General features: G+C 39.3%; 2 protein-coding genes across 11 annotated transcripts in view; one reads left to right on the forward strand and one right to left on the reverse strand.

Moving 5' to 3' along the window:
- Positions 1–249: 249 nt before the first annotated feature.
- FUNDC2 (FUN14 domain containing 2) lies at positions 250–17,692 on the reverse strand. 2 transcript variants are annotated; one of them, XM_046673776.1, is made up of 5 exons: positions 17,502–17,692; positions 14,127–14,238; positions 8,643–8,718; positions 4,462–4,593; positions 250–1,455 (listed from the first exon to the last, which is right to left on the reverse strand). In XM_046673776.1, the coding sequence occupies exons 1-5, from the start codon at positions 17,632–17,634 to the stop codon at positions 1,378–1,380; spliced, it is 531 nt and encodes a 176-aa protein (XP_046529732.1). In that variant the 5' UTR covers positions 17,635–17,692; the 3' UTR covers positions 250–1,377. The 2 variants fall into 2 exon arrangements, with proteins under 2 accessions (XP_046529732.1, XP_046529731.1); XM_046673775.1 differs by having other exon boundaries at positions 14,127–14,277; positions 17,502–17,688.
- Positions 17,693–20,263: 2,571 nt separating this feature from the next.
- Positions 20,264–26,219, forward strand: part of F8 (coagulation factor VIII) — a 131,236-nt gene continuing 125,280 nt past the window's right edge. For all 9 annotated transcript variants that reach the window (XR_006890314.1, XR_006890316.1, XR_006890315.1 and 6 more), the window contains exon 1: positions 20,264–20,570. Coding sequence is in view for 5 of the 9 variants with exons in the window: in XM_046673463.1 (XP_046529419.1) it covers positions 20,425–20,570 (146 nt within the window). In the remaining 4 variants the exon portion in view is untranslated. The remainder of the gene's footprint in view (positions 20,571–26,219) is intronic.

The raw sequence follows: 26,219 nt of genomic DNA on the forward strand, positions 1-26,219 counted from the left end.
ATTCCAAGTTTTCTGAAATCTCAGAACTCAAAGTCTCAAATAACTCTTTGGATCAGTCCCTTTTCCAGACACCTTTCTATGAGGTCATCATTCATATATTCAACAAATACTAAGTACCTATGAAGCGCTCGGCTCCATGGGTATAATGATGAAGACACAAGCCCTGCCCTCCAGAAGCAGATACTCTAGATGGGGTCGCAGATATGGTAACAGGCCATTACAGCAAAATGTGCTAAGATTCTAAGCATGTGTGTGTGCATAAACTTTTATTTTAAAGAATAACTCTAAGAGTTGGGGTCATCATGAGACAACAGATTACATTTGATGATGGAAATAATTTATTTTACACGTGCTACTACTGCTACTGTTCTCAATTCTGAATGCCTGGAATGCTACCTCTTTAAAAGTCTGGTTCAAATGTTATCTATTTCATACTAACTGGATAAAGAAATAGTAGAACTGGCACAGAGGAGCTATGGTTACTCCTAATGCTTTGACAAGAGATAAAGAATACAAGCTTAAAACCTTTCCTATGAAGTAAAAATCCAAGAGCTTCTTCCCTCTCCCACCTAAAACCAGTTATTTTCCTATTAAAAAACCCTTTGGAAATAGCCAAGAAATGCATTATTCTATATGGTGGAAAACATCCCTGGATAATATCTTAATGCCTCTAAATGATTCACTAAGTGTGACCATCCAACAATGTTATCTATTGGTTGGTTTCCATAAAGACCCTCCTACCAAACACAATACCTTCAGCTCAGCATATATACTTTTTCATTCCATATTCAGCACAAGTGCATTCCATATTCAGATTTTTAATTACAGTGCTTATGCTTCCATTTTTGTCAGGATAATTATAGCAGATATAAACAGCTCTCTTTCCATAATCTAAAACCAACTAATAAAGAAAGTAGACACTAAGGTACAAAAATATTTCATGCTTAAAGGCAAATGTATTCAGTTCCTTTCCATGCAGCACATAATAAGGTATCTATCTATGTGCTTGTTATTTCTTTTCCAAATCAAGTTTGGGACAACCTTTGAGGATCCATTCATTCTCCATGGCAAGCCACCTTGCACCTTGTTCTGGTATCTTATGTAGTGGGGAAAGGAACATTCTTGCTGACCTATAGATTAGTCAAGTGGGGAGTGTGCTGGGAGAAGAGCTAATGTCTATTGTTTCTTCCAGTGCTGTCAAGCTCACAGTAGGGCCATATCAACTTGTACCAACAGATGCCTATAGAAGCCATTCAGATATGCCATAGCAGGGAGGAAGGCATGGGATAAGAGGACGAGGAGACTGATGTCCTAATGATGGAGTGAAGAGGCTGCTGGTTAGAAAAACCAGGAATAATGGAAGTGACGTTGTCCTCTTTAGGATGCCATGCCAAGGAGAAAGCCTCCGAAAAATCCACCAGTCACTATAACATTCTTCTTCACAAATGACACCACCTAAGAAAAACAGATAGCACAATGGGTTATTTTACTAAGGATATTATTATTAGGAATCATCTGTGTTACCTACTCAATCTTAACAATGTCAATCCCCTTACCTGTTGAGTAGTTTGTACTTTACTCACAGTGCAATAGACGCCATGAATGGACTAATGTGAAAATGACCACTCAGTGCTGTGGGGAGAATAAGACTACAGGGAGCCAAACAGGAAGCAGGACATAGCTCAGGAGGTGAGACGACAGGTCTTTGGATCAAGGTGGTGGCAGGGATGCTTGTGCAGTGTTCAAATTCAAGAGATATTTTTGAACTGGGACTTTGTGACCAGATGACTGGCCATATGGGGGATGAGGAAGAGAAGTCAAGGGCAAATCCTTGGATTCTGTCTTTAGTAATGCTGTTTAGAAAAGTAAGAAATCTACCGGAGAGTAGTCCATGCAGGGACAGGAAAGGACAGAGGTTCATGGGGACAGTTATGCGGAAAGACTTTAAGATGCATTCAATAAACTTGTTAGAGAAGCCATTCTCCCTGGTTCCAATTTCACCCCTTCTGTTCACTTCAGCACCTACTCTCTAATGGAGGCTGCTCACTCTGAGGTCTCTCCTCCAAATCTCTCTATCCATTCATCCTGTCCATCTGTCTATCTGCCCATCTAACCACTCATGCCCCTCTGAGACCTCCTCTCCAAGGAGATGCTATGAATTCCCATTCTTACACTTCACCACATCAGAGGATGATTAACAGGTGAGGTCTTTATTTTCTTAAATTCTCAAAGCTTTCCACCTCCTGTAAAAGTTCCTGCTCATCTGCAGCTCCGTCAATCTCCATTTCAGAGAGAACTTTGGTAAATGAGTCAGACTCTCTCTTTCTCCCAAATACAACCACCACCTTAGAAAGTGTTCTTAGGGACAACACATCCAGTATCCTGACCTAATCATTTCTTGAACTCAAGTACAGTGACTTCATCTCCCAACCATTTAAGCCACTCACACCCTGATCTTCCTTTGACCTTTTCCACTCTACTACCTACCCCATCCTCCTCAGACTCTCTAGCGTCCTCACTCCCACTCCTCCCCCTGACTCAGTTGGACCCCACATTTCCCTACTTGAGGCACTGTCTTTTGCCATCTGCCATCAGAGGGAATGAAAAAAATCATACAACTTCCTGATATAACTGCTTTCGTTCATTATCTTTACTTTCTTACTTCCTACTCATTCCTCAACTTGCTACAGTTGTCTTTCAACTCTACCAATCCACAAACTGTTCTCACTGAAGTCTCTGATGACTTCCTTGCTGCTAAATACTGAACTTATCATCTTCATTCCCTGCTTCCCAAATAAGACCATGGGCTCTGAGGTGTGGAACCAGCCACTATCCCTGGGGCCTATAACAATGCCAGGCTATGAACAGGAATACAAAAGTTTGTGGAATGAACCAACTCCAACTCTTTTGGTTAACAAGTTTCCTCTGAGTCAAAGTTGGTGCTAATCAAGGATTAACATTATACTTTTTATTATATACACTTCCTCTATCATTATATATATATCTCCTGTATCATTAAAGAAGTTTTCAACAATCATGTATTACTTTTGTAAACATTTGAATAATAAAGTTTTGGCAAAATGAAAAAAGTGTAACTTTCATAACCTTGAGCTTGAGGAGAAGGGATGGAAGGAGAGAAGGAAAGGGGAGGGACTATCTGTGCTCCTGGGTCCCCACAGAGCCCACTTTCCATTCTGGATAAAGGACCAGCTTCAGCAAACCACTTGCCACCATACAGAGACTGTCACCATGTACCTGGAGATGTGGAGTTGTCTGTTCAGGATTTTTCTGGTCTGCTAAGTCATTTACCACTCATCTCTCTGATTTCCCCACCTTCCAACAATTTGCTGACATTTCTTTCTACTGGTATTCCTCTCCTATTCTCTTGGTCCTTGTGAGTTTAGCCTTTTGTTGTTGTTGTTATCGTCAGTCAGAAATATTTCAGAAGGAAGTGGAGATAAATGCATGTGTTTAACCTGACATTTTTAACCTAAGTTCACCTACTACCACCTATTCTCTTTGATTAAGTAACTTTTTCCTGTCACAGCTACTACAGTGTGAGTGCCTCAAGGACAAGGCCTATTTCAATTTACCTCTAAATCCCTCTTTTGCACTCATTCTGTCCCTTTTCTCTGTGAATCCAGAACACCATTGCTCCAGGCTATGGAAGGTGTCAGGAACCTTCTTGATACCTTGATCCTGGTTCATTTCTCCTCAGTTCAGTGCACCTATTTCTGAGACATTTTACATATTTCTAAAGGTAATAAAGAAGTAGCAAAATATATCCTTTTAGAAAGACTTCTCCTGTCCCTCCAGTGCCAGCCAATGTAACCTAACCTGGTTTTAAGCATTAGATCAGGGGTTAGCAAAGTACAGCCCATGAGCCAAATCCAGCCAGTCACTGTTTTTAAATAAAGTTTCATTATAACACAGCCACACCCACTTGTCCACATATCATCTATGGCTATTTTCACACTACACAGTAGACTTCAGTGGTTGTGACAGAGACCACACGGCCTACAAAGCTGAAAATATTTTACGATCTGTCCCTTTACAAAAAAAGTTTGCCAACCCCTGGGCTAGACATTCCTGCTAGTTATGTGTAGAATAAGTCACGTATGGACATTTCAGGGATGTGTGTACATAGACACAAAATATGACTCAAAATCATCATATTGCCTACACAATCTATCTCCTTATTATCCTCCCCACTGGCTGTGCTGCCCCCATCCCTACAAGAATTAGTTCAAGGGATGACTGACCCACATATGTGCACGTATCCCTTTACACTCTCACTTACTGATAAAGGTCACCAAACACTTCAATTACCCAGCTTTAAAAAAATGCCTCTGAGGTGAAGATCTTCCATCCAAGGCTGACGTACTGGTGTCTACCCCATTTTTGTACACACAAAATCGTCTGTACCATTCACACACTGTACGTGAACAAAACAAGTCTCACCTCCTCTGCTTTGCTTTTGACCTCTGTAGGTATCTGGTTGCTCTTACGGATCTTCAGCTGTTCCTTGGCTTTCTTCATGTCCTTCTCTACTCGCTGCCAGTCAACTTTGATGTACCCAGTATGGTTTGCAAGCTATAGTTTCAATGACAGCAAGAAGTAAAAAACACAGGATTGTTATTTCTTTTTGTCAGGATGAATCACTGAAGTACATTATCAAAAACCCTTCTAATTTTCCATTTTTGGAGACATTTGCCATGCAGTTCTTTGTATGACAACGACATTCACTCAACATCTGTTCAGCATCTACCCTATGTGCAAGGCCATATGCCTGATGCTGGAAATCAACAGACTGGCCTTCAATGACTGCTAGTAATTCTTTTACTTTATTTATACTCTTACCCCTCTCTACAGAGTTTTAAGTTAGCTTAAAAAGATAAAAAGGTAAAATGAAAATTAGAATTGGAAATCAAGATGTAAGGTGAAGAAACAGACCTTACAGCCAACATAAGTCTGAGTTTCTTGACAAAGTGAACAGAGCAAGGCTGTCAGATAGTAATCACTGGTGCTCAGAGAGAAGTCTTCTAGCACATGGCCCCGCAGAGATTTCTCAGGAGTGACTTCATACGAGGGGTACTGGGAGAAGCACACCCAAATATCCCCACAGAATATGCCTATTTCCCTTGGTAAAGACAGCAGGCACAACACAAAAACTCAGTGCAAACAATTTCATCAAGAATGTGTAAACAGGATAAAACTGATTCAAGTATGTAGTTTTGTGCTAGATTAGTGTTATCCAAAGAATTGAGCCACTGATTACAGCCCATTAATCCTCCATCAAGATCAGCTCTCCCCACCAAATTTTTGATAAGTCATATCCACCTGGATTTCTCAAAATACTTAAAACTGTAACTCTTCTCCTCTCTGTAGTCTCCTCCTGCATTATTGTCCTTCTTCTAGTCTCTATTTTAGTTAATGGCACCACCAACTAATCAGTCACCCAAATCAGGCTGGAGAAAATATTTGCTATATATATAATAAAACATTAATCAAGGAAATTCAAATTAAAGTTAATGAGCTACTATAATTTTTTATCAGACTGGAGAAAACCAAAAGACTGAAAATATCCAGTGTTGGGAAGCATGTGGGGAAAGAAACACTCTTATCCACTTTTACTGAGAACATTAACTGATAGTCTTTTAAGAGAAAGATTTGGCATTACCTACCAACACTGCCACTGCATGTGCCATTATGCCATCCAGAATGGCAGCTCTTATCATAGCAGCTTTACTTGTAACAGTCAATAACTAGAAATAACCCAAATGTCCATCTACACGTGAATGGATAAACAAACTGTGCCATGTTTACACAACAGGATATTACTCAGTTCTAAAAAGAACAAACTACTTATAGCAGCAACATAGTTGGATCTCAAAAATTATACGCTAAACAATGGTTCCAAATCCTTTACTCCACCATGACTTTCCCATAGGACAAGAGACATGCAACAGTTACTTGAGGGCTCGTGCCTTTCCCGTTTTCCCTCCAGTACTACCTGGCCTAGATTGAAGGCAGGACTCAAAAACATCTGACAAAATTCAACACACATTCATAATAAAAACTCCCAGAAAAAGAGAAATGGGGGGGGGAACTTCCTCAACTTGACAAAGAACATCTACAAAGGAACCTACAACTAACATTGTACTTATGGGTGGAAGACTGAATGCCTTCACCCAACGTTAAGAACAAGGCAAAGACGTCTACTGTTTCTACTCCTATTCAACATCATACTGGAAATGAAGTTGTACTGAGCACAAGAAGGCAAGAAAAGGATCGAAGACGCATCCAGATCAGAAAGGAAGAAGTCAAACTGTTGCTATTCACAGACATGTTTGTCTACATAATGTCAAAGAATCCAACAACAAACAAACAAAAACTCCTACACTGAAAAAGTGAGTTTACCAAGGTCGCAGAATACAAGGTCAACACATAAAATCAACTGTATATCTATATGCTAGCAATTGGAACAACTGGAAAGGGAAATAAATTATGATTTACAATAGCTGCAAAATAACTAAATACTAGGTATAAATCTAAACAAAAATCATACAGAATCTGTATGCTGAAAACTACGAACTGCTGCAGAAAGAACCCAAAGATGGCCCAAATAAATGGAGGGACAGGCTGTGTACATGGCAAATAAGCACATGAAAAGATGCTCCACATCATTAGTTGTATCATTCTCAGTCCAACTGGGAGACAGCCTTAGGGGTGAGAACAAGTGACCAAGGAAAGCCACAAGAGCGACTAAAGCTATAAGATATCTAGGAATAAAATCGAATCACAGATGTACAAGATCTATATGGAAGAAAATAATAAAAGTCTATGCATAGACATTAAAGACAAATAGAGAGAAAGCCCATGTTCACAGATAGATGACTCAGTATCATAAAAGATATTAATTCCCAAATTCATCTATATGGTTCCCACGCAATTCCAATCAAAATTTCAACAGAATTTTTCAAAGTAATTGACAAGCCTGTTCTAAAATTTAGATGGACAAGCAAAAGCAGCCACAACACTCATGAAGAATATGTGAAGAAACTTGTCTTACCAACTATCAAGGCTTAGTGAAGGTAGGGAGTTGACCAGTGGAACAGAATAGGGAAACTAGAATCAGACCCACACATATATGGATTTTGATATATGATAGAGGCAACACTACAAATACTGGGAAAATGAAGACTTGTTCACTAAATATTGCTAGGACAATTATCAGTATAAAACAAACTAGATCCTTACATCAAACCTTAACCCCTGATCTCCCAACATCATGCCTACTTCCCACCCTCATCCCTCTGATGACAGACATGAGTGCACAGCAGACTCCCCATGTCCACCTCCCCTAGCAAGGAGGCATCCCTGCATTCCTTGAATATCTGACCCATTTTGAGGTTCTCTCCTGGAGGTACTTTCAATACCAATTACGTCTGCCAGTCAGGGCCCCAAAAAGAAACAGAGGGTATGCTCAGATTAAGACATTTCAACGTGATATTAAGATATTTACAAACTTTGGGGCATGCTGCAGGGGAAACCACGGGGATAGAGCAGGACTGTGGGTCTAGCAGCAACAGAACTGTCACTGCACTTCCACCTGAAGGAGTGAGAGGAAGGAAAGATTACTGCAACCCAGAAGGAGACAGACAGGCATGAGGAGGGGGCCCTGCCTTGCAACGAGTCTGACCTGTCCAGTAACAGAGTCAGCCCCTGCCAAGCCCACAGGGAGGGAGCCAGGAAAGTAAATATTGAATTGGGGGTGGGAGAAGGCTGCTAGTAACCAGCAGAATGCTGCAAAAGTGATGCTGCATGAGTTTCAAGGCTAGGGCAGAAAAGGAGGTGCAACTTTCACGTGTCTCTGGAACACTTGTGCTTGGAGCCCTGAGGCACAGTAGTTTGAGATAGCTTAAACTAGCCCATGCAGAAGGACCATGTGGAGGAGCTCTGAGACTATTGAGAGCTAGGAAGGGGTTCGAGGAGCGGGGGAGGGGGCGAGAGACAGAGAGAGGCCCAGCCAGCCCAGACCTCTGCTCATCCAGCTCCAGCCACTCCCTGCCAAAAATCAGGCACAGGGGGCGAGGGGGTGGGGCTAGGCTCCAAGCATCAGTAGTTTTTAAAACTCTCAAGTAATTCCAGTGTGGATTCAAGTTTGCAAACCAATGCTGCAGAGCATCCTAGCACCCAGAAAACTAGCACCTAGTGGTTCTGAAATAAACTTCAGGCCAAAGAGACAACATAGGACATCTGCCTGTACTGTCATCTAGCCCTCATTTCTCATCAACTGCTCTCGGATCAAAGCTGGCTACATTAGTGTATAAGAATAAATCGTATCACAGGGCACTTGCATTACACTTTGTATTTTTGAAATCATATTTGCTTAATATTTCAACTGGTCTAAGGGAGCTATGATAAAGAATATGTACTAATGTCCTCATGTTATAAATGACGACTAGTAATTGATGAAGTTTGACTCAAATGGTCACTAGTATTTCAAATAGTACAGGAAAACAAGAGCAAAGGCTATTCTAGTATAAAACGCCAAGTCTATCTAGATTACAGCTCCTCACACCACATTCCTAATGGGCAAGTGGAATTTCCAAACTTCTAGGAATATTTCACATACAGACCTGAAGGAGAAAAAATCCACCTCCCACAGCTGTTGCAGCCAACTTTCCAACCTTCTGGAATATGAAACCTGTGCACCTACAAAAACAAAACCAGCATCAGACAAGTTGACATGCTGTCAGATACACACAAACATGCACTTCTAATAATGTTCAGATCCTACTTACCTTGGCATGATCCAGCTCCTTCCTACCCCATACATAAAGCCAGGCCCCAGGGGGAGCATGGCATAAGTATATAGCAGAGGCTCTGAACTCAGAAAGACCCTGAGTCAAATCTTGGCTTACTTATTAATTTTGTGGTCTTGAGCAAACCTCTTAAAACTCCCAGGTTGCATTTTTAAAAGATGACTCTGGCTATAGTGTGGAGAATGGATTAAAGGGTTCCAGAAAGGATCCACACAGAGACTCCAGTTGGGAGGCTGCAGTAGCAATCTGGAAGAACAACGCTGGTGGACTGAACTAAGGTTGTATGGGATAAATGTTAAGGAGGGAGCAGCCCTGAGAACTGCTTGTGAAGCAAATAAAACATGCCTGAGTTTGAGGACAGAGTGGTTGCAAGGGATAAGGAATAGGATTCTGCCCTCGACAAGTAGGTGGACAGGAGTGGCATTTTGAACAATATGAAAACAAGGAAGAAACAGATGAAAAAGCAGGGGAATATGTTGAATGAAATGTTCATCTGATATCTGACTGACTAAATCTAGCGGCCAATTTAATCTAATTATCTGATTTCTTTATTTTTGTCTATCTCCCTTGCGCAACCTTGCTCCACAAGGGCAAGGATTTTGTTTTGTTCATTACTGTACACTAATATGCTAAAATTATTAACCATTGTTGAAAACGTCTTCCCTAAACTCCCATTCTTCTCCATCCACCTTCCCTTTTCTCTGCTCCCCTTTACAGCAAAACTACTTACGGGTTGTCTATACTTGCTGTATCTATCTGTCCCCGCTGCCCACTCTCTCAAACCCACTCCAAGCAGGCTTTTGTCCCGTGACTTCAAGGAAACCATTCTTATGAAGGTTACCAGTGATCTCAACCTTACCAAATCCTAATGTCCACTCGTCAGCCTTTATCTCATGTGACCTACCAGCAGCTTTGACATAGTCAATTATTCTTCTTGAAATAACTTTTTGCTCTGAAATACCATTCTCTCTTGGTTTTCCTCATTCCTCACTGGCTGTTCCTCTCAGACTCTTTTGTTGATTCCTCGTCTTCCTGATCTCTAAATGTTGAATTGCTCCAAGGCTCAGTCCTAGGACCTCTTTTCTCTATGTGTATTAACTTCCCAGATGTTCCCATCTAGTTCCATGGCTTTAAATGGCATCTTCTCTGATACACACTATGACATGGATGAACATCAAAAAGCATTATGCTGGGCTTATGATGAGATTTAGGAATTAGTGATTAAGAGTCTTTATCATTAATTTACAATTATAACAAAAACATGGGAGAAATAAGAGCTAAGTAATGATCCGGTTCGCTTTTATCACTGATTAAACAATCTTAGTTGAAAAATGTCAGTTAATGGCTTCATGTAACGGAATTAGGGCCAGTGGAAGCCAGATGCACAAGGTCACGTATTGTATGATTCTATTTATATGAAATGTCCAGAATAGGCAAATCCAGAGAAACAGAAAGTAGACTGGTGGTTGCCAGGGGAAGGGGAGAAAGGGCAGTAACTGCTCAATGGATATGGGGTTTTATTTCTGGGCAATGAAAATTTTCTGGAACTAGATAGAGGTGATGGTTGCACAACCCTGTGAATGTACTAAACGCGGGTGAATCGTACACTTTAAAATCTTAGTTTTATGTTATATGAATTTCACCTTAATAAAAAAATTATATATATACACACATACATAATATACATATTTATACTATACATACATATATATATACACATATATATTTGATCCAAAAGAAAACAAAGGACATGTGCCTCTTCCCTTGACTGATTTTAATCTGTATCCTTTTGCTGTAAAAAATCATAACCATGAGTATACCAGTTCTCAGTGAGTTCTGTGAATCCTCCTAGGGAATTATCAAACATGAGGGTGGTCTTGGGGACCCCCAAACTCTGCAAACTACTAAGTGACTTTGACAAGATTGCAGTATACAAGATCAATATACAAAAGTCAATTGCATTTCTATATATAAACAATGAACAATGAGAAATTGAAATTGAAAAAGTAATAGCATTTACAATACCATCAAAAATATGAAATACTTAGGGATAAATCTGATAAAAGATGTGCAACAGGGGCCAGCCCCGTGGCCGAGTGGTTAAGTTCGCATGCTCCGCTTCAGTGGCCCAGGGTTTCGCCGGTTCGGATCCTGGGCACGGACATGGCACTGCTCATCAGGCCACGTTGAGGTGGCATCCCACATGCCACAACCAGAAGGACCTGCAACTAAGATATACAACTGTGTATGGGGGGGATTTGGGGAGATAAAGCAGAAAAAAAAAAAGATGTGCAAGACTTACAAATCATTGCTGAAGGAAATTAAAAGAAACCTAAACAAATGGAGAGAGAAACCATATTTAAGGATCAATATACTCCCAGTCAAAATCCCCTCAGGCTTTTTGTAGAAATTGGCAACAAGCTGATTCTAAAATTCATATGAAAATGCTAAGTACCTAGAAGAGTCAAATCAAATTTGAAAAAGAACAAAGTTGTAAGATTTATACTACCTGATTTCATAACTTATTATAAAGTTAATCAAAACAGTGTGATATTGGCACCAAGATGTACAAATCAATTTAACAAAGAGTTCGGAAACAGACATATAGTCAATTGATTTTTGACACAGGTGCAAAGGCAACTGAGTGTGGAGAATTATAGTCTTTTCAACAAATCATGTGGGCACAATTAGATATCCATATGCAAAAAAAGAACTTGGATTCCTACCTTACAACATACACAAACAGTAAATCAAAATGGATCATGGACCTAAATGAAAAATCTAATCCCATATATAGTCTAGAAGAAAACACAGAGGAAATCTTGGTGATCATGGGTTACGCAAATGTTCTCAGATATGACACCAAAAGTTAGAGCTATAAAAGAAAAAGATGATAAATTACATTTCAAGATTAAGAACTTCTGCTCTTTGAAAGACACTGTTAAGATCATAAAAAGCTATAAAGTAGACTATATTTCCAAGTCACATATCTGATATAAGACTTGTATCCAGAATATATAAAAAACTCTTACAACTCAGTAATGAGAGAAAACCAACATCCCAATAAAAATACAGAAAAGATTTGAACAGATACTTCACCAAAGATATATGGATGGCAAAAATAAGCCCATGAAAAGATGCTCATCCTCATTAGTCATTAGGATAATGCAAATTAAAACCACAATGAGATATCATTTCACATCCACTAGGATGGCTGCAATCAAAAAGACATTATGCCAAGTGTTAGTGAGGATGTGGAGAAACTGGAACCCTCATACATTGCTGGTGGAGATGTAAGTATGGTACAGCACTTTAGACCGTTTGGGAGGTTCTTAAATAGTTAAAACATTTACCTACTATTTGACCCAGCCATACTATTCCCAGGTATTTACACAAAAGAAATGACAGCATATGTTCATACAAAGGCTTGTGCACAAATGTTCATAAGAGTTTTAGCCTAAAAGTGGAAATAAACCAATATCCCTCAAAGGCGAATGGATAAACAAACTGGTTCATCCATGCAATGGAACACTACCCAGCAATAAAAAGGAAGAAACTACTTATACACACAGCACAGATGAACCTCAAAATCAGTATGCTAAGTGAAAGAAGTCAGACTAAAAGAATACATACTGTATAATTCCATTTATATATAATTCTAGAAGACACAAAGTAATCTATAGTGATAGAAAGCAGATCAGTGGTTGGTTGGGGGCATGAAAGGGAGGGTGGGATCATAAAGAGGTATAAAGAAACTTTTAGAGTAACGGATATGTTCGTTATCTTATTGTGGTGATGGTTTATGGGTGTGTACATGTCAAAACTTATCAAACTGCTTAAATAGGTGCAGCTGATGATATGCCAATTTATTTATTAAATTGTTAACAAAATAAGAAATAAAGAAAATAGCTAAGAAGTTCCTGTAGTTCCAGGTAAACTACAGTATATTATTTAGTGATAGAATTGACGTTAAAGCTACAAAGAAAGGAAGGAAATAACGCATAACAGTCAGGACAACATTTATCTCTACAGGTTTTTGGGGTACCAGCCACATTTTTTTAACCTGAGTGGTTGTTACGTAGGTGTTCACTCTATATGTATTCATTAAAATGTACATGTATTATATGCACAAAAAAAATCAAAGAAATGATAGAAGAAATTATTAAAAATGAGAAGACTTGAGTCTTCCTATTAAAATTCTCAAGCAGGATAAATTAAAAAGAATCCCCACACAACATTATGATTGTGGAATTTCAGAAAACACAGAGAAGATATTTAAGCTTCCCCTGGGAGAAACAAGTCACATACAAAGGCATGAGAATTAGACTGGCAATATAATGGAGCAATACCTTAAAAGTTCTTTGCAGCCTAGAATTCATAGCCAAACTATGAATCAGCTTTGGGGGAAGAATGAAGACATTTTCAGAAATGGTAGCCCTTAGAAGACACTGAATATGTACTACAGTAAAACTAAAGAGGAAACCAAGAAAGAGGAGGTTGTAAAATTCAGAAACCCAAGAGAATAATGAAGGACGAGGAAGGGTGTCTTCTTCTTAACTCTTTTCTGTACTGTCCAATAATTCTATAATGAATAAGCATGATTTCAGAATTAGAAAATAAATTAACTTTCTCAGCACAAGGAAAATTCTTTTTCTTTTCTTTCTATTGTATCTATATGAGATGATGGATGTTAACTAAACCTATTGTGGTAATCATTTCACAACATATGTAAATGAAACCATCATGCTATATACCTTAAACTTACACAGTAATGTATGTCAGCTATTTCTCAATAAAACTGGAAAAAAATGAGGATAGATGATAACAATACCAATTTCAGAGTGGCTGTGACAAGGAAACGAGACCTCTATATAAATACTTAAAATAGTACCTGGCATATAGTAAACACTATGTGTAACCATTAAACAACACTAACATGACGTTTAGATGAATGCTATACATTGAGTGATCAATTTCACAAAAGTCAATGTGTTTTTACTGGTTAAAGGAGATGGTTCCGGGGCCAGCCCCACAGCCGAGTGGTTAAGTTCTCGCACTCTGCTTCGGCGGCCCGGGGTTTCCCCAGTTCAGATCCTGGGCACGGACATGGCACTGCTCATCAGGCCACGCTGAGGCAGTGTCCCACATGCCACAACTAGAAGGACCCACAACTAAAATATGCAACTATGTACTGGGGGGCTTTGGGGAGAAGAAGAAGGAAAAAAAAGGAGATGGTTCTTATAACCACAATACTAAATCATGCAAAAAAAGACACTGGACATCTTTCACATCACTTACCATCCAGTGACGCCTCCAATTAACAGCTGGGTTGCCACACTATACTTTTCGGCTGAAGGCCCAGATTCCTGCCCGAACAGCTTGCGCCACCACGGCTGCTTTTTAGCAAATTCTGCAAGATCCAGTGAATCAAAATTTCCCTCAAAGTTTCCTACAAGAATTAAGATACTGAATAAAAACACAGTTACTTTTACAATAAATCGCTACAATTCCTAATTAAATTAAGAGATATTTAAGGAATTTTAGAATAGAGATAGTTGTAATAACCTCCAAATATTATTCTATTTTAAATAGTAAATTAACTCTGAAATTCTGACTAGCAATTTTTAAAAATCAACTAAAATCAACAAATAATATGTCTTAGAGAAAGAAAACCTAGACAATTTAGAATTAGAACTCTAGTTTTTCCTCTCAAATTCAAAAACAAGCAAAAGGACCTTGGAAAAACTTCTAGTAATACTTAACAATGCATCCTAAATGAAATGGATTTTCTTTATTTGCCCTTCCTTTTTAGGAGAAACAATACTATTCAGTAATCCACAAATTCAGAAATTCTCAGTACTATGCGGATCTCCAGTGATAATAAAGGTAGAAGATAATGTTTAATTGAGCTCTTACTATTTACTAGGCAATAAACATGTATATTTAATTAAATCCACAGAAAAAAGTAGGTGCAAAACAAGGTACTATTTATTAACCCCATTTTATAATTAAGAAATGGAAGCTCAGAGGTTAAATGATTTGCCTAAGAAGGGAAAAAGAGTTAACAAAATGTCGAATCCCCTTCTGTGGGAAGATAATGGAGGGATAAATTTAATGAAAGATGCAAAAGATTTCTACACTGTAAACGACAAAGCAGTGCAGAGAGAAACTGAAGATGACAAATTAATAGAGACATATACTATATGTTTTGCAAGACTCAATATTTGTAAGATGTTCATTCACTCCATAGTGATCTATAGGTTCACTGCAATCCCAATGAAAAAGTAGGTTTTTATCTAGAAATTGATGAGCTGGTTCTAAAATTTATATGGAGGTGTGAAGGACCTAGAGTAGTGTTCCAGTTACTATGGCTATATAACAAATTACCCCAAACTTCATAGAGGAAAACAATCATTATGGTCTCAGATTCTGTGGATCAGAAATTCAGACAGGATACAGCATTACAGCTCATCTCTGCTCCATGATGTCTGAGGCTTCAGCTGGAAGAATTACTGGCAGGGGCCTGGAATCATCTACTACATTCACACACACAGGGTGCCTCTCTATGTGGGTTAGTTTGGGCTTCCTTATAGCATGGTGGCTAGGTTCACAGGCGCCTGTCCCAAGGGAGGGAGGGAGAGTGTTAGGGATCTTGAGGGCTAGGCAGAAGCTATATTACCATTTAAGACCGAACCTCAGAAGCTCAGTAACCTCAGTTACTTTCACCGAATTCTATTGGAGCAGTCACAAACTTCCACTCAGATTCAAGAGGGAATATAGGTCCCATCACTCAGTGGGAGGAGTGTCAAAGTCACAATGAAAAAAGAGTATGTGGAATGGGAGATACTGCTGCAATCATTTAGGAAGTACAATGTACGACAAGTGGCCAAAACAATTTTGGGAAAAAAAGAACAAAGTTCAAGGAATTTCAAGACTTACACAGCTACAGTACAATATAGCTACCAAATGTCAAGATTTATAAAGCTACTATATTTGATACAGTGTAAAACTGACCTAAGGATATACAAATAAATCAGTGGAAGAAAATACAGAGTCCAGAAGTAGATCTACACATATAGTTATGTGATTTTTCAATAACATGGCACCAAGGTAATTTAACAGGGAAATCGGTGTTTTCAGTAATTGTGTTAGAACTATTAGGTATCTGTACAAAAAAAAAAGAATCTCAATCCCTACCTTACACCATACGCAAACTATAATTCAAGATGGATCATAGGTCCCAATTTAGCAGAACCAAAATATGGATGTTTGAAGAACTGAGCCTTATATGGCCTCACAAGTAGTTAAATGAAAAAAAACTTTCTAATGTAACAACAAAATATTACTGCTATGTTGAAGAAGAAACTTTCTCCCTGGGGTAAAGAATATCACTGAAAACAAGAATGAGTTTTGGGTTTTGTTTTTTTGTAATTTTGCCAAGCCCCTTACCTCAATAGGGGGCTCCAGTGAAAAGGGGGGTCAAATCAGAGACGTTTAGTTTACCCAACTTCATTCAGTCATTCGACAAACATTGCCAAGCACTATGTAGACAAAAGTAAGTCACTAGCCTTGCCAGGAAATCAGTGATCACAGTATTATGTGATCATCACTATGATAAGGATTGAAATTCATTATGTAAACCTCAAAATTTCACAGTTGCAAGTGTCTGATCAACCTATACAGTTTAAGTGAATGAGGGCAGTCCGCTCTGCAGGAAAATAATGACATTGTGCATTCCAACCCCTTAGAGTCACTCAAATTTAGTGGTGTGCTCGTAAAGGTGTAACAACCGGCTTGGGGAGGGGAAAGGAGGTGCTGACTTGCAGTGTATACCAATTTCCACGGTGTATTCACTCACCGTGAGCGTGACATCACTGAACGCAGAGTTGGGAAGAGATGCACAGTAGTGCACCACACTATGTTCTTTCCAGCCCACAGACACAACAGATGTAAATAACCTCAAGAGCACAGATAACAGTAAAACATGGCAAATAACAAGAAAGTGATGTTTGGAGTATTTTCACTGCCTTTGCTTCTAATACAATTTATGTAATTTTAAGTTTATATGATTAAGTTTTTGATTATGGCTCTGTTTAGCCATCGGATCTTGTGAGTCAATACTGAAATGAATATAACCTGAAGCATTCAAAGAAGTAGGGTAAGAAGCATGACTTAAAGACGCGCTCCACCGCGTATATTACAGGAAATCTTCCTTTGACTACGCAGCCTCAATAAAAGACAATTTCAAAGTACCAGCCCATGTGTACTACTCTTTCAAAACCATCAATAACGCAGAGGGAGGCGCCTTGCATTCAAAAACACTCTTGACAGATGTCTGAGATGAACGTCCTTAGGGACAAAAGATCTGCCCTCGTCTCAAGGTGCCAGAGCGCTTCCGAGAACAGGGACGGAACGTCTCCGGGCTTAGGCTGTTGGGGGCGGCGCCGGAAGGCCAAGCGAGCTTGACAGGAGACAACACCCCGGGGCAGTTCGGCCCCAGTCTGGCGCCTGACCTTGGCCGGAGCCTGGGAGCTGCCGGGTCAGGGGTGAGCCCTGGGCGCCCTTTCCGCCCACAGGCCGCTTGGGCTCCCTGGGGAGCTCTGCCGGGACAAGCAGGCGCGGAGCCCTTCCCCTTCCGGAGCCCAGGAAGGCGGCTCCCCGCGGCGCGGTTACCTTGAGCGGACGCGGCCATTTCGGCGAGCTCGTCTCGCGATGACAGCCGCAGGGGCTCAGCGCGATAGGACGCGGAGTGGCGCGCCGTCGTCGCCGCAAGCTGGCTTCCGGCACGTGGGGCAGATGTTTCCATTCCTACAGCGACAGCGGAAGAGGGCAGGCTGGGCGCGGGGCGGTCACTTCCCACCCCGCACGCAGAGCTGCGTCACAAGGCTCAGCGGGCGGTGTCACAAGCCCCGCGGCCCCGCCCAGCAGACAGGCCGAGACGCGCGTGCTCAGAAAGCCGGCCGGGTCAGCAAGATGCTGGACCTGTTGCTCAGCTAAAAGGAAGTTCCTAGGAGGCGACCGCGACGTGGCCCTTCTCTAGTAGACTCTTTTCCCCATTACTTTACTAAAAATAAAGAAAGCAGGCTTGTCGTATTTGTTCATGTAAGCATTGAGCAAATATTTATTACTGCCTACTGTGTCCCCGACGCTGTTCTAGTGGAGAAAGACACATTTAAACAAACATTACAACCACAATAACTAAGAGAAGCACTCGGAAAGAAAAGAGCTTCCTTGCCTGCAATGCCTACAAAGCCCTTTAACCATGTGCCAGGGCACATCTCCCCACCCAACCCTAAGCTATTCCTCTTGCTGTCACCACATACCAGTTAATGGCAACTTCACTGTTCCAAAAACCTCGGTGTTATTCCAAACTCCTCTCTTTCAAAGCCCTCAAGTCCAATTCATCAGCATCCCCCATAAATGCTACCTTCACATAAATCCAGCAATTTCTCACCCCTCCAGTGCTACCATCCTAGCGCAAGTCACAATTACTTCTCAGCCCCAGTTAACAGGTCGACCTGCCCCTATTCTTGTCTCCCAAGTCTATTCTCTCCACTGCGACCAGGAAGATCACACACCTCCTCTATTCAGAACCCTACCGTGGCTCCTTATTGCCCTCAGTGTGGAAGCCAAAGTCCCTTTGCTGAAATGTAACCTCAGTGAGACTTTCCGTGACCATCCTTATTTAAAATTGCGACCTGGTACACCCCTCCTTCCCCTTCCCCTGCTTATTTTTCTTTTGTGCACGGCACTTATTTTCCCTTCTAACATTCTGTATAAGGTACACAAGTATTTTAAGTATTGCTTATTATCTCTCGTTTGTTTATGTTTTTCACCGCTGTGCACCCAGCACCTAGGACAGTGTCTGGCTAGGACAAATGAGTAGTTGTGTGGCCTTACGCAAACCATTTAACCTCTCTGCACCTCAGATGCTTCCTCTGTACTCACTTTGAAGTCTCATCCTGAGGGTTAAATCAGATAATGTGTAAAGCATCTGGCAGAGAATTTATCACCCTGTATTGTAACTGTCTACCTTTCTGTTTCTCCCATTGGCCTAAGACTCCCAGAAGGCAGGAACTGGATGTTATTCATCTCTGAGGCAAGGAAGTATAGCATAGGGGTTAGGAGCATAACTTCTGGATCCAGATTACACGGATTTAAATGCTACAACTTAAAAACTGTGTGACCATGCCAAGTTTCCTAACCTCTCTGTGCTTCAGTTTCATCACCTGTAAAATGAAGACAACAATAGCAGCTGCATTAGAAAGCACTTATTTCCTGGCATATAGTACATGCCAACTATTATCTCTGCACCTGGTGCCTGGCAGAGAGAATACCTCAGCAAATGTTTGTTTACCAAAGGGGCTTTTTCCTCCTTGTTTCCAACCTGGACAACACCTCACCAATTGCTCCCAAACACATTCTTATCTGTATGGAAAAGGACTCTCAATAATAACATTTCATACATCAACCCTAGTCAAATTTCTTCTTATTAGCTCCTATATTTTGAGGCCCTTGGGGAAACCCTTACTCCCCCTAAAATACGTTTATCTAAATAGAGTCTCTGCTTGAGCTCACCATGGCTACATTTTGATGTAGAGAGATATATCCCATACCTGGACCAAATGTAAACAACCTTAAGAAGCATCAGGTAACAACAAAGCAAGATAAATAAATACACAAATGCCGGGTGGTGGAAAGATATCAGTAGTTCCGCTGGGGGTAGAGAGCTTACAATGTAAATGTGGTGGTCCGTGTTTGAACTCATTGAGAAGTCAAGATTTGAGCCAAGACTTGAAGGACACGTGGGAGTGGAAACATGGAGATCGGAGGGAAAGGTGTTTCGGGTAGAGGAAATAGCCAGGGCTAAGGTCTAGGCACAAGTATGTGCTTGGTATTTTAAGGAAGAGCCAGAGTGAGATGAGACCACAGACGTGGAGGGAAAGGACATGCAGATCCTGGGGGATATTCTAGGCTCTGAGTGAGGTCAAAAGCCAGTGGAGGGTTCCGAGCAAATGAGTGACAGGATCCACTTTATAGTTTTAAAAAGTCACTCGCTGGTGGCTGTGTGAGGGGCAGAGTAGAAGCAGAAAGACTATTAGAATACTGGTTACGCTTGCTTACGCAAGCGGATTTCAGAATCTTTGAAAACACCCACAGCTTCTCTTGCTGCCACTACTAAGGAAGAGGGTTGCAGTAGGCAAGGAATGTGAATAGAAATTAAAGCTCCTTTTCACCTTGACCACTCCCTCCCTCTCTTCCTTTCCTTAAAGGTTCTGATTAAAGCCGCTGTCTGGTGCCCCTACTGCTCTCAGAGGTGAATGGGTTAAGTTTTTAGCTCAGCCTCCCTTTTCCTATTCAGTTCTTCCTGTGGCTGCTTCCCATGGCCAAAAAGGAAGCAATCCTATCCGTTACTGCTTAGTGCTCATGCTGCTGTCACATTCAGCAGGTAAAGTTCCCTAAAATTCTCTGCAAAAATTTTGGGACCTTTCACTAAATCATAGAAAATTTACCTTTTTTTCTCCTGAGAGCCGAAGATATTTTAGAGAATTAATCTTTTGTTTCTGCAGTTGAACATTTTTTAGCAGTTAGAGCCATGCAAATAGAGCTATCCACCTGCTTCTTTCTGTGCCTTTTGCCATTCAGCTTTAGTGCCACCAGAAGATACTACCTGGGAACAGTGGAACTGCCCTGGGACTATATGCAAAGCGAACTTCTCAGTGAACTGCACGTGGACACAAGGTAAAGACATGTTCTATAGTGTCCGATCAGGATTGTGGGGATGTGATTCTGGTTGGAGGAAGGTGCAGACATCAGGTTAGGATGATTGATGCTAGTTAAGCCCTGGAAAAGCATTTCCAGGTAAGGCATGCATGCATCTATACTATTAGCACAAATGCTAATTGCCAATCCTTTTCATAGTTCTGACTGATGTGTTGATATTTTGTTCTGTTTTGTCCATTGCTTCTCTTTCTCACATGCTGCCACTCTGGAAACTAGAGTGTAGAGAGAGCGCGAAGAGGCAAGGAGCATAAGAGAACAAAGCTTCCCTCAGCCTACCCCCAAACTCCCATAGAGAGAAGCAGAGCAATGAAATCCCATCAATATTACACACAAGTTTAGTCTGCAGTTCTCTTTTGTGTATGTATGGTGTGGTTTTGGTATATTTGCCCAGTTTTTGGTGTAAGGATAGTATTAGCCATGAGTTCAGAAGCTTTTCATCTTTTTTGGGTTCTGGTGCATTTTGAGAGAGTAATACGAAATAATCTTTTCAGTATTATTTATGGTCATTGATTTATTCAGATTTTTCTACCTCTTCTTCAGTCATATTTGGTTATATATATTTTCCTAGAAAGTGATCTATTATCCCTAGATTTGATAATGTATTGGTGTCAAGGTATGTAATAGTCTTGTGCTATTGTTAAACTGTTCTGTGTCTGTAGTTATATCTCCTTTTTCATTCTTATGTTGTGTATGTTCTCTTTTCTTCTCTTAAAAGTAATATTTCCAGGAAGTTTCTCAATTTTATTGATCTTCTTAGGGACCATCTTTTGGTTCTATCAATTTCTGCTTTTACTTTCATTAATTCATTCCTTCTCCCTAATTTCCTTTGGTTCATTTTGTTGATCTATTTTGGGTGGGGTTCTGGGGGGGGGGGGGGAAGATTAGCCCTGAGCTAACATCTGCCGCCAATCCTCCTCTTTTTGCTGACTAGCCCTGAGCTAACATCTGTGCCCATCTTCCTCTATTTTATATGTTGGACACCTGCCACACCATGGCCTGATAAGCAATGCATAGGTCCCTGTCCAGTATCCAAACCAACAAACGCTGGGCTGCTGAAGCAGAACGTGTGAACTTAACTGCTATACCACCTGGCCAGCCCCTTGTTGATCTATTTCTTGCTTATTGAGTTGAATGCTGAAATAATTTATTTTTCATTTTGTTTTGTTTTCCTTAAATGTGTATTATAAAGATTTAAACTCAATACATATATAATGGCAATGCCAATATTAAATGTGGTCATGTCATACATACTTTATAGTCTTTTTTGTTCTTTCTGTTTGGCTCCCCACCCTTCTTCTACATTATCCCCCTTCTTACCTATCCCCAACTAGGTCACCTGAGCAGGATATTCTATATTCATGCACACACCCATACACATATATATGCAAATAAAGGTTTTCTTGGTCATTGTTTGTTTTACAAAAATGGGATATTATACACACTTTTCTTGCTCATTAACACCTAGTAGAATTCTGTCCAAGTCAATTGGCATAGCTTCAATTCATTCTTTTTAATGGCGATTATATCCTGTATCATTACATACCAGTGCTTTTATTCCTATGGGACAGATGCTCAAGAAGGATACTGCTGGAATGAAGGGACTATCTCCTTTTTAGTTTTAATTTCCAAAAAGGCAAGAACTCTTCAAACATTTTGACCATCAACATATGGGAATGCTCTTCTCCCTGCATTCCCATCATCAATAAGTTTTATCTTGCTTTTTCATTTTTGCCAGTGTAGTAGTGATAGTGCATTATTACTTTAACTGCATTCCTTTTATTTCTAATGAGGTTGAGCGTCTTTTCAAATTCTTGTTGGCTATTGCGTTTATATTTTGAGATTTGACTGTTCATATGTTTTGCCCATTTTTCTTTGGGCTCTTTCTTTTTTTAAAGAAATTATGAGAACCCTTTTATTTTAACCTTTTATTATACTACATGATAATACCAATGTATATTGCAATTTCCCCCAAGACCTATTGTTTTTCTATTGATTTTGTTTATAACTTTTATGAAAATAGTTTTTAACTTTTATAGTCAAATATATCTATCTTTTCTTTCACATCTTCAGAGTTGCCAGTGTTGGTTAAAAATGTTTTCTGCACATCAAGATTGTATGTATATTCTCCCAGATTTTCTTGCAAGATTTTTACTGTTTTGCTTTTTACATTTATGGCTTCAATTCATCTCATAATTATTTTTGTATATGGTATGGGAGTGGGATCTGTCTAGTTTTATTTCCATCCAGATCAATAGCTTATTGTGATGGCACCATTTATCAAATAATACGTCTTTGCCGCTGATTTGAATAAACACATTCATCATATAAAATTCTCATATATATACTAATAGTATCTATTCCTGGATTCATTATGCTGTTCCACTGATCTACTTTTATCTTGCTGTGCCAGTACCATATTGATTTGATTGCAGTGGGTCTATAATATCTTCTGATATCTGGGAGGTGAAATCAATCCTCGCTGCTCTTTTTGTACCTTTCTTAGCATTTCTTAGGGATTTTATTCTTCCATGTAAAAATGTTAAGAAATTTTTCCAATTAAAAAAAGCCAAGCCCTTTTGTGATTATAACTGGTTTATTAACATAATAAATGTAAGTAATTTATTATTACATTTATCCCTATGCGTTTTATAAATGCGTTACTATTGTTAAGAAAATGTTTCCTCCTATTTCCATTTCTTGATGTTTAGTACCAGAATAGAGAGAAGCTATCTGTTTGTGTATATTCATCTTGAATCTAGCTACCTTACCGAATTCTCTTATTAATTCTCGTAATTTTACACTACAGTCTCTATGAGTATTGAATCATATCCAAAATGAGCAAAATGAGACAGATGTTAGCTCTTTTCCAGTGTTTATAGCCAATTATTTCTTTTTCTTATCTTATTGAATTTATTAGAAAATACAAGAAAATGTTATATAATAGCGATGAAAGTGAGCATTTCTGTCTATTCCATGATTTTACTTGAAATGGTCTTAATATTTTGCTATTTAGAATAACATTTGCTCTTTGTTTTTGATAAATGGTCTTTGTTACTTCTGTTCCCATTTGCCATAAAATTTTTATTAGAAATGACTTTTCAGCATCTAGCATCATCTGAGTTTTCTTTTTTAATATGTTGATGGACAAATAGATTATGTTTATAGATTTCCTGACATTGAATACCCTTACATTCTTGGAGTACAATGTACTGTTCGCGTAATTGGATTATTGCTGGGTTCTATGTGTTAATATTCCTTTAGACACTGTGTGTCTTTATTATGTGGGATTGATCTATAGCTTTATTTTTGACTATTATTATTATTAGATTTTGGTCTTAAAGTTTTGTTAGCTTTATAAAATAAATTGATGAGTGCTCCTTCTTTTTTATTGCCTAGAATAGCTCAAATAACATTAGAACTATCTATTATTTAAAAGTTAAGACTCACTTATGAATCCATTTGGTCCAAGTGACATTTACAATATCTTTAATAACAATATCATCTCTTCAGGGTCTTCTATGATAATAAGTCAAATCAGGTTTCAGCTTTTTTTGAGTCAGCTTTAATAATTTTATACCTTTCCAGGAAATCATTTCCTTTATTTTTTCAGTTTTGTTGCCACAGTGCTGCATATAGCACTCTCATGGTTCTTTTACTCCACCTTACTTGTAGTTATGTGCCCTTTCTCATTCTTAAATTCCTCTATCTTTGCTATTTATCTTTCATTCATGAACAAGTTTGCCAAAGATTTGTCTATTTTGTTATTGTTGGTGGTCTTTTCAAAGAATGAGTTTTTGGCTTTCTTTGTTCTTCCTAGTTATTTTTTAATATTCAGTTTAGTTTTAGACTTTATCAATGATCTCTTCTTAGTTTCTTTTGGCTTATCGTGCTATAGTTTTTCTAATATGTTCTTTTCTCTTTCTTTTGTCCTTTGTCTTTAATAGTGAAAGTATTTAAATCTATACATTTTTCTCTGAGAACAACTTTTCCACATCCCATAGGTTATGGTATGAAGAGTTTTCTTTTCATTGTTTTCAGTATAGTTTGTAATATCCTCTTTGATTTCATTTAGGAGCATGATTTTTAATTGCATTTTTTATTTGCTTGTCAAGTTATGTTTTAATATTTGGATCAAGTTTGAGTATCCTATTAGTTTCCTATTGCTGTATAACAAATTACCTCAAACTTAGCAGCTTGCAATAACACCCATTTATTATCTCACAGTGTCAGTGGGTCAGAAGCCCAGGTAGGGTCGACTGGGTACTCTGCTCAGGGTCTTACAAGCGCCAAAATCAATGTGTTGACAGGGCTGTGCTCCTTACTGGGGGTTCTGGGGGAGAATCTACTTCCAGGCTCACTTGGAATTCAGTTTCTTCTCTCCATTTCCATGTAGCACCTTCCATCTTCAAGCTAACAAGTGTCCATCAGCTCTCTCTCATGTTTTGAATCTGTCTGACTTCAGTTTCCACCATATCTCTCTGACTTTCTTTTCTTCCTCCCTCTTCCATTTTTTCTTTCTTTTTTTTTTTTTTGCTGAGGAAGATTCACCCTGAGCTAACATCTGTTGCCAATATTCCTTTTTTTTTTTTGCTTGAGGCAAATTAGCCCTGAGCCAACATCTGTACAAATCTTCCTTTATTTTGTATGTGGATCACAGCCACAGCATGGCTGATGAGTGCTGTACATCTGCATCCAGGATCTGAACCTGCAAACCTGGGCCACCAAAGCAGAGCACACCAAACTTAACCACTAGGCCACAGGGCCAGCCCTCTCCCTCTTCCTCTTTTAGGAACCTTCATGATTACATTGGGCCCACTCACATATTTCAGGATAATCTCCTCATCTCAAGGTCAGCTGATTATCAACCTTAATTCCATCTGTGAAGTTTCTTTTGCCATATAACAACATATTCATGGGCATAACACCAAAGGGCAAAGGTCATGAGGGACAAAATGTTGCCTACCGCAGGTATAATTTATATACAAACACACAGATTTTAAACATGCAGTTTGACAAGTTTTGACAAATGCATGCAAGTTACATAACCACCACGCTGATCAACATATACAACATTTACATCAACCCTCCTGCAACTTTTTAGTGAGTCTTCCTACCCTGACCTGGCCCCAGGAGACAGGCTGCTTTCTGGAATTATAGATTCATTTTTGGCTTTTCAAGACTTTTACTTCAGTAGAATCATACACTCTTCAGTATGCACTCTTCAGTGTCTGGCTTTTATCTTTAGCATCATGATTTGGAAATTCATCCAGGTTATTGCGTGAAGTAGTTCTATCCTTTTTATTGTGGATCACTGCTGCATTAGGGGAATATATCATAATTTGTATATCCATTCACTACCACATGGATGTTTGGATTGTTTCCAGTTTGGGGACTAATATAAATAAATCTGCCACAAACATTCCTGTAAAAGTTTTTGTGTGGACATCTGTTTTCATTTATCTTAGGTAAATATCTAGGAGTAAAATTACTGGATCATATGGGTAAATGCATGTTTAACTTTATAAGAAACTGCCAACAGATTTCTAGAATGGTTGTGCCATTATATACTCCCACCAACAACACGTGAGAGTGCCAGTTGCAACACAT

The sequence above is a fragment of the Equus quagga genome, chromosome 10 (genome assembly GCF_021613505.1).
Source record: "Equus quagga isolate Etosha38 chromosome 10, UCLA_HA_Equagga_1.0, whole genome shotgun sequence".
In the NCBI taxonomy this organism is placed as follows: domain Eukaryota; kingdom Metazoa; phylum Chordata; class Mammalia; order Perissodactyla; family Equidae; genus Equus; species Equus quagga.

Bases quoted from the DNA above. Each gene is read 5' to 3' on its own strand.
- FUNDC2 (XM_046673775.1), bottom strand. From the start codon at position 17,634: ATGGAAACATCTGCCCCACGTGCCGGAAGCCAGCTTGCGGCGACGACG. The intron at 8,719-14,126 runs GTAAGTGATGTG...TTGTTTTTGTAG, and splicing joins ATTGGAGGCGTCACTGGATG to GTGCACAGGTTTCATATTCC. The intron at 4,594-8,642 runs GTCTGTATGTGA...TTGAAACTATAG, and splicing joins GTGGATTTTTTCTCCTTCAG to CTTGCAAACCATACTGGGTA.